Below are 9,288 nucleotides of genomic sequence, written 5' to 3' on the forward strand. Positions count from 1 at the left end.
GTCCCCATTGTCCTGCAGGAAAGGAAAGACCTCGATGGGTTAGTGTCAGGGGCCTCCACAAACCCAGACACACATGCTAAGAGTTTTGTAACATGGCAGATAAAATGGAAGAGGGCAGGTCAGTTTTCTGTTCTGCTGTGATCTAAATGGAGTAACTGCGGGCGGATTAATCACTCTTGATCAGTTCTGCTTCAACAGGAACTTGCGAGGATAAAATGGGATATGGAAAGTTTGCAAATTGCCCAGAGCTCCTGCAGTTGGGAAGGAAATTAACCAACAAAATGCAGCAAACCTACCACCATGGTCTCTGTTTTCCAGCCGTCCTGGTCACCGAGAATTTTTAGTGATTTCTGAAGCGCCTCCTCTCCCTGTTTGATGTAGGACATCTCTGCTTCACCAAAGACCTTCTCCTCTAGTCTAGAGCCTGGAGAGAGAGAGAGAGAGAGAGAGAGAGAGACCCCATCAGTGTTTTCAGTGGTTGCCTCCACTAGAGAGTGCTGTTGTAGAAAGACAAGGGCAACATGTTCAGGACCAGAATCTGGGGGTCATTGCGGCCTTTTATCTCCCATAATCATACTTACTTAGTAGAGAACTCCTTCTGCGAACTTGGTTGATCCACTTACTGGGACCCGGCCTGTTAAACATACATTTATTCAGCTCCTGGGCTATTGCAACAGCAGCCCGTCTCTTCAAGCCTGAGGGGAGGAAAGGAAAATAAGGGGATGAAAAAAGGAACTGTGGGCATGACAGCAGTTTTTCATTTTCCCTGTGAAACACACCTGGAACCTACAGAAGAGGAGAAGGAAATTATGTCTAGGGTTCTGCCTGCAAAACACAGGAACTATGAGTCCGTGAGGGTCCTATGACCATTAGCACAAGGGAGATTCACCAGTACCAAGCATAATCGATCCCTGTCTTACAGTACAGAATGCACTCCTAAGACACAGCCTACTTCTGGTGAGCTGTTCTTTTTTTAAAAAAGCATGTATTTGAATAGCACAAGTATTTGTTAAGTAACTTAGAAGATCTGCTGGAGATCGAGGCAGATTTGACCTCACAGAGCAGAGCCAATCCATGCTGTACACTGTCAGCTTCCTCAGCAAACTGGCAGAATCCAGTTTCTCCCACGGTCCATCCTGAAGAAAATACTGTATCTGTAAACAATGCATTTCTACCACAAAGCCCCCAGTAAATGATGTACACATGTAGGCTTACCTAGTTTGAACACTGCCTTCCAATGAACAGGGTGGCTTCTAAATCTAATTCACTAACACAATGCAGCTAAGAATCGCAGATATTAGACAAAAATGCAAACTGGTATGTGATTATCAAGTGTTCTTCAGGGAAGAAAAATATTGCATGAAAGATGACATGATAATAGCCTGAATAGCTTTGAGATCAGCATCCTACTACTAAAAATGCATTATATAATTCCTGGTTCTGAGATAGCATTACATGAGCATGAAAGCTCTTGTACTACTGTACAGAATATTTCCTGAGGAAGATCTGTTTCTTTTAAATGTTGTTGTTATAAAATCTGGAGACAACGTTGATTTATTCTTATAAAAGGATTTTCTCATGATTTGATGGAATTTGTTCATTGTTGTTATGTAGTGTTTATTGGCAGCAATATATAGAAAACAATTTTTTTGTAAGTCTTGTTGACTGCCTTGATTTGTTGGTCAGACTCTCACAACAGTTTTCTCACTACCTATTTTAAGATCATGATGACCTGAAACATCTGCTTTCCTCCTCTTTTTTCTTTCGTAACATCTGGCCTGGTGAAGAGTTCTGTGGAACTTGAAAGCTTACATCCTCTTATGTGTCATTGGGTTGGTTTAAATAAAAGGTATTGCAAGGAGTGTGTTCTTTGTTGTTGTTGTTTTTTAAAAAAACCCATTCAAGGTAGCTTGTACTGAACCTGCCTTATACTGAACCAGAGCAATGGTTTATCTAACCCCATATGGTCTGTTTCAAATACACAGTGGCTCTCTAGGAGTGCTTTCCCCTTGCTACTGTCAAGAGTTGCCAGCCTCCAGGGGGGGTCTGGAGATCTCCAGGAATTACAACTGATCTCCAGAGTTCGGTTCCCCTGGAGGAAATGGTTGATTTGATAGATTCTATGGCATTCTGCCCTGCTGAGGTTCCTTCCTGCCCCAAATCCTGCCCTCCCCAAGCTCCACCCCCAAATCTACGGGAATTTCCCAACCTAGAGTTGGTGGTTCTAAATTATATCCCTCCTGAGCTTCCTCCATTCTCCAAACTCCACCTTCCCCAGGCCCTGCCCCCAAATCCAGGCATTCCCCAGCCTGGACTCGAGTCGGCCATCCTTCTGTCACCCAAAACCCTCATAACTGGGGACTGAATCTGGGACTTGCTGCATGGAGAACAACTGCTTTGCTTCTGCACTACAGACCCATGTGTGAATTCTGTCTTATGGAACAGACATGTCATTTTTCAGCATATCGGACTCTGGCTGGGCACACCAAACAATCATGGGACAAGATATACATTTTTACAAGAAACCCCCACCCCAGTCGATACTGCAAGAGGTTTGTTAAACGGGGCCAGATAAAGGCACACAGTAACCTTTCATCTGCTGAAGGCCGAATGTCATTTATCAGAAGCGGTTTCAGATGCAAGGGCATGCTGGGACAGGAACAGCATTCACTGAACAACAATGCAGAATGTCAATCTCAGCTATCGTTACAAAGCAAACACCATCGGTACACAGCGGGGGGGGGGGGGGGAAATTGGGGGAAGGAAATTGTGTGATAACAGGTAGAGATGGTGCTCTGCTTTACAGAAATGGACTCTAATGGACCAGGTCCCTAAAGGTATTTTCACCCCTCTGCCTTCCATCTAAGCAATGGCTCCTTAGTGTTTTCCTCCATTACCTTTTAACTCCAAATCCTCTCCGTTTCTTTGTCCCCAAAGTGGGCTCTACCCTAGCTGTTTAGTCTGGTATTGCCATGAATCATTTATTTTTAAATAAAGAAATCTGACAGACCAGATGATGCCATGGTTGCATGCAGGACTTTTTTTGTAGAAAAAGCCCAGCAGGAACTCATTAGCATAATAGGTCACACCCAACAGCAGACACTCATTAGCGTATTAGGCCACACCCTTGACAGCACAGCACATTAGCATATTAGGCCACACCCCCATGTTACCAGAAGTGTGGTCATCCAGCCACACCCACCTTTTGCTTCTTATTCTGTTTACCTTGTTGTCAAAACCCAGAGGGTTTTTTTGTAGCAGGGACTCCTTTGCATGTTAGGCCACACACCCCTAATGTAGCCAGTCCTAATGAGTTTCTGCTGTTGGGTGTGGCCTATTATGCTAATGAGTTCCTGCTGGGTGTGGCCAACTCGGGAGCCAGCCGGAACGCCGTTCCTGCCCAAAAATAGCCCTGGTTGCATGCCATTCTTTCATGCCGCTTTCCCTCTGTTGTTTTCAAACCTGGGTCTCTCTTTTAAAAACTTAAAACGCAATTGCCAGAAGGAAGCTGTTTTGTATGGACAGTCAAAGCACCCTTGTAGCTTCCAAGGGCTGTCCTTTCAATCTTTCTCCTTTCAGGCCTAGTTAGTCACTTCTTGGGCCCTGTTCCTTAGCCCTCCGTCTCCAGATGATGGGTAATTATCAGGGATGTATTTGGGGGGAGGAGATTTAAGAACTGCTTTTAGCAAGACAAGTCATTGATCATCCCCCTCCCCAATTCCTTTAATCTTACTGGATCATCTGAGAGATCCAGTTTTGAATCCCTGCTCTGCCATGGAAGCGCTCTGGAGACGGAGGGTCGGTGACACACTTAGGGCTGCCAGGTCTGGGTTGGGAAATACTTGGAGATTTTGGGGGTGGAGCCTGAGGAGGTTTGGGGAGGAGAGGGAATTTAGCCGGCCATCTTCTCCAGGTAAACTGATCTCTGTCACCTGAAAATCAGCTGTGATGGGTGGGAGATGTCCAGCCACCACCTGGAGGTTGGCAACTTTATGTCTCAGCCTGATCTGCTTTACATGGTCATTGTGGGAATAGAACGGAGGTGAGGAGAACTATGTAAGCTGCTTTGGCTCCCCGATGGGGAGAAAGAGGATAAGTGAGTAGGGTTGCCAGCCTCCAGGTGGGGCCTGGAGATCCCCCGCTTTTACAACTGACCTGCAGCTGACAGAGATCAGCTCCCCTGGAGAGAATGGCTGCTTTGAAGGGTGGACTCTATGGCACTGTACCATGCTGAGGCCCTTCCCCTCCCCAAACCCTGCCCTCTCCTGGCTCCACCCCCAAACTCTCCAGCTATTTTCCAACCCAGACCTGGCAATCCTTTAAGTGAGATAAATAAATAAATAATGAAATGGGAGCTTTGTATGTCAAGCGGCTGTGAAAAATACACTGACCCATTCTCCCTTAGGACAGCGGCAATCCTGGGCACAGAATCTGCATCACTCGGTTTGTGTTCCCTGGTTGTGCAGTCAATCGCTGGGACGAGATGAACCCTTCCACCCAGTAAGCAGGATTGCTGTTTTCACTTGTGTAGTCTTGGAGTCTGGGCTTGTCTGCTTTTGTTTATGTAAGCGCTGGGCACACAGACAGGGTGGAATCTAACTCTTCCCTAAAGGCCCTCTCAGTCTTAAAAAAAACCCCAACAGTGCAGTTTTTTAGACTGTCAAAGAAGAAACTAGCAGATAAGAAAGGAGCCTCCGAGTGTACTGTGACAGCAGGGGGGAAAGTCAGCCGGACGACGACATGTGGCTCTTTGGCTCTTTCTTATGACACTTGGTTGGATTTGGTCTCGGACTGGTCCCCTCATTTTGGATGTGTGAGCTGTGCATTCCAAGAATGGATGCCATGTTACATTGGTTACATGTTACATAAAAGGATTTTGGTTTTGCCTGCCTTCTTCCCAAGCTGATTTGATGTGTGAGTTGGTCTCTCTGATAATGTCACTGCAAATTTTCCTGAGTTACAATGCCAAGTCTGGTGCAGAGCAGGTTTTTTGCTGACAGTCACATTCAGACGTTATGAAAAACTCTAGGCATGGTGAGCACAAATTTTATTTATTTTCCCTTTATTTATTAAAACATTCCTGTCTCACCTTTCCTTGTGGTTCAAGGCGGCTTACAGGAGGAGTCAAAAACATTTTCAGTTAAAGGCAAACGTAAAATAGCAAACCCCAAATCTCTTCCCCCTCCCCTACTTAAAAGATACCTCTCAATTCCCCCTCCCCTACTTAAAAGATGCCTCTCAATTCAAACCCCCTCAAATGCCCTGGCAAACAGGCAGGCCTTGCAGCACCTCTCGCCTCTTCAGGGAGCCCCTTCCACAGAGCTGGAGCCAGAATGGAAAAGGCCCAGGCGCTGGCTGATGAAAGACAGACCACCCTGAGTGGTGGAATAGCCGACAGATGGCTGACTGACGACCGACCATAGTTGTGTGGCACCCAAGGACATATGGAAGGAGACCGACTCTCATGTCCCCTCTTGCCTCCCCTCTCCCCCCTCCCCTCAGACATGACTGAAAACTTCCTGAAGCAGGGATACTTCTGGGAGAAGTGGAGTTTGTTTCTCCCCTACCAAACTCAGGTTTTAAAACAGAATTAAGTTTAGGGTTACCAACTTCCAGGTGGCACCTGGAGATCCCCTGCTATTACAATTTATCTCCAGATGATCAAGAATGGTTCCCCTGGAGAAAATGGCTGCTTTAGAGAGGGGGTTCTATGGCATTATACCCCGATGATGCCCCTTCCTTCTCGAAACCCCACCCTCCCCAGGCTCCACCCCCCCCAAACGTTTTCCATTGTGCTGCGTGAGTGAAGGAAGAAGGAAGGGAATGCAACCTGTGATCATGCCCATCAGTGACGTAGAACTCTGTAGCAACATCCAAACTATTGCTCTGGCAGTGGCAGCCACTAATATGTGCTACATTACATCCCTGCGCAAAAGAATTCACATTTATTTGGGGAATGGCCACCCTAAATTGACACTGGGCATCATGGTTCCCAAGCCAGGAACCTTTTCCATTGTGCTGTGTGAGTGAAGGAAGAAGGAAGGGAGTGCAACCTGTGATCATGCCCATCAGTGATGTACAACTCTGTAGCAACATCCAAACTGTTGCTCTGGCAGTGGCAGCCACTAATATGTGCTACATTACATCCCTGCGCAAAAGAATTCACATTTATTTGGGGAATACGTCCACTGTGCTGAACAGCAATATTTTGGTGGCTTCTTCTTTTTGTGATGCTAATTTGGATTACGGAGGAAGGGGGCAGGGTACAGCCTTGCGCAGACTTTTCAGATCTCAGAGGCTAAGCAGGGTCAGTCCTTGGAAGGGAGAGACCATCAAGGAAGGCTCTGGAGAGGAAGACAACGAAGCTCTAGTTCTCACTTGCCTGGAAAGCTCCTTGCTGCGATCACCATAAATCAGTTGCAGCTTGACAGCCCTCACACATACATAATTTGGTTTACAATCCTTTGGTATAGAAAATTCAGCTTTTTATGATGTATATTTAGGATGATCGCTTCTTTTTTTAAAACGTGACTTTTCCCCCCTCCTCTCAGCTCCTTGGCAAGCAAATCTTCACAGGTTTAATCCCCAACAGTTGAAACAGATGCAGCCAGAGAGGGTTTTTAAATAAAACCTCTACATAATATTATAAGCAAGCCCAAATAAAAGTGTCATCCATAGCCCACGATCTTAGGGTTCTGCAGGTTTCCAGAATATTTCAGGTTCTTAGGTCAGCCTTATAAGCAGTGCTCAGCCGAGAGAGCTGAATCCACACAGACGGTCAGATCTGCTCATTAGAGATCAGTCTATCAGTCCTCCTAGCTACAAACTGCTGCTTTCTTTCAGCCAGCAATGTTTTATTTCAAACAAAAATAACAGCAGTTTTGCTTCTTCTTACCTGTCATGTTGTGCAGGTGTCTGTAGGAGATCCCAGCACACAGCTTGAAGGTTGCTGGCAACATTGTCGTTGTAAGTTGTTGCAAAAAGTGTCCTGTTGGGAGGCTGTCCCTCGGAGGCTGTGATAGTGCCGTTTTGCCGTTTCCTATTCTCTCAGAGGGCTTAAATAGACGCACGAAGGATGCTTGTTTGTCAGCAGAGAGATAAGAAGAGGCATCACTTACAGCAGGCCCGTTGACGCCAAGGTCAAATGTATCACATCATGCTTGGGGCGGGAGCCCTATCTGACAGCAGACTGTGCAGTCCACAAACCTTTTAAGCCAACATCCCTTGGACAAATAGGCAACAAACTAGGAGCATTTTCCAGAGGGTTAGCCAAAAATAAGAAAGAAGCTTGTGGCACCTTAAAGAATTAGAAATGGATGGTGGTATAACGCTTTCCTGTGTGAGAGCTCACTTCTTCAGATGCATGAAGCCTGGGGTTGCCAACCTTCAGGAAGGAGCCTGGAGTTCTCCTAGAGTCTAAAACTGATATAACTTCCCCTGGAGAAAATGCCAGCTTTGGAGAGTGGACTCTATAGCAGTGGTTCCCAAGCTTTTTGGTACAGTGGCCCACAAGTCCAAACTGACTTTGTATGGTGACCCATCCAGAGCTGGCCGAGGTTTTTTTTGGCAGGCAAACTATGATCTTGGTATCCATCTCTTCTGGCATTCCTTTTTCTATAGTGCCCAATCAGATGTTTGTGAAAAACCCACAAACATTACACAAAGGGTGCAGCTGCCCCCATGATGAACCCAAGCCCTTTCTTACACGCCCAAGGAAATGCTGGTTGCCACTTTGGGGTCAGGAAGCAATTTTTCTTCAGCCCAGTTTGGCTGGAGATCCTGGAGGTTTTTTTGTCATCTTCTGGGCATGGAACAGGGACCACCAGGGTGTGTGTTGGGGGGGGGGAGGCATTTGTGAATGTATTGCATTGTGCAGGGGGTTGGACTAGATGACCCTGGAGATCCCCTCCAACTCTATCATTCTATGGTTCAAGTGGGGTTTCAAGTGGGAGTTCAAGTGGGAGTTAATCTCTGGGCAAGAGAGCTGCCACTGGCTGGCCCGTGACCCACTTTCAGAGGCAACATGATCCCAGGTTGGGACATACTGCTCTATGGCATCCCCTCCTTGCTGAGCTCCCTCCCCAGGCTCTGCCTGCAAACCTCCAGGGATTCTGGAACCTGGAATTGGCAAACCTAGCAAGTGTCACACTCAGTTGGCAGAGAGATTACACCTTGAGTGGCACGTGGTACAAGAGGTGGCGGAGCGGTTATCACTAAAAAGCAGTCGGGAGAGCCAGTTTCTTCAATCATACTGCAGAGTGCTGATCGAAACCGGATGGCATCTCTCCCAGGCTTCATTGGAAGTGTGTCTGCTGAAATATTGCAGTCCTTAAACCCTGAGTTAAATCCAGGATGAAGCTCCTGCTGACTTTGCATCCTAGCTGGGAATTCTAAAAGGATGCGGAATCCAAGGGAATTTTTTTGTTTGTTTATTTGCTTCTTTGCTTGACTTCTGTCCTGGCTTTCAATCCAGAAGCACCCCCAAAGTGAAGTGTATAAGATAAAAAAAGAAGGCATTTATCAAGACTGCTGTTCCATGTCCCCATTGCTTTGCTTTGTGGTGGCACCCACTCTCCCAAGCCCAGCCTCATTAGGTACATGTGGCTGTGCCTAGTCCTGTCCTGTAGTGCTCCGAGTTTGTGCCTTGTAGAAAGTTTAAGAGGGTCTGCACACTTCCTTACTCACCCGTCTTTACTACTCAACATGCTACAGTAATGCACCCCTGTAGTGTTGGCCTTGGACAACGCCACAAGAGAGAGGGGCTGATTTTACCTGAGGTGGTGGTGGTGGCTATCAGAGAAAGGAGGGCAAGAAAAGACTTCCTGCCCAAGCTTCCTGATTGGTCTCTAAGCTGGCTGACAAAACCTGGGGAGAAAGTACTCTTGCCATATGGTGACAGTGGTGGTCTATCGCCATATTGAGGCCATTTGCATGAACTAATTTTTAAGGGGGATGGCTGGGGTACAAGTGGGGCTGGTGGGCGCAGCACCCCGGCGAAAACACTTATCATCTGTCCCACACCTAAAAATTTCCCCAAAAAAGACCCAGACTTAAAAATATTTGAGGCCAGCCCACATGAATCACAATTGTTTCTTTTTTACTTTTGTTTTAAAAGCCAGTGATGGCAAATACTTTGAAAGATTTTGGGCAAGTCCTAGAGATTGGTGCGATGTGATGATGTCACTTCCAGGTTGGTGGCAGAAGTGGGTGCAACTCTGTCCTCACCCCTGAATCCCTCCATCTGTGTGTGGCTGGCAACCTAGGCTTAGTTTAGTTATCATCTATCTA

General features: G+C 46.6%; 1 protein-coding gene across 1 annotated transcript in view; it reads right to left on the reverse strand.

Annotated features, from left to right (window-relative positions):
• STAR (steroidogenic acute regulatory protein) overlaps positions 1–6,959 on the reverse strand; it is a 12,657-nt gene extending 5,698 nt beyond the window's left edge. Inside the window, 4 exon segments of the mRNA XM_015408566.1 lie at positions 1–12; positions 293–424; positions 582–695; positions 6,896–6,959. The exon segment at positions 1–12 is cut by the window's left edge and continues 140 nt beyond it. Of these exon segments, the coding sequence (XP_015264052.1) occupies positions 1–12; positions 293–424; positions 582–695; positions 6,896–6,959 (322 nt within the window).
• Between the last annotated feature and the right edge of the window lie 2,329 nt (positions 6,960–9,288).

The sequence above is a fragment of the Gekko japonicus genome, unplaced genomic scaffold (assembly GCF_001447785.1).
Source record: "Gekko japonicus isolate JY-2015 unplaced genomic scaffold, Gekko_japonicus_V1.1 scaffold1377, whole genome shotgun sequence".
Taxonomy (NCBI): Eukaryota; Metazoa; Chordata; class Lepidosauria; order Squamata; family Gekkonidae; genus Gekko; species Gekko japonicus.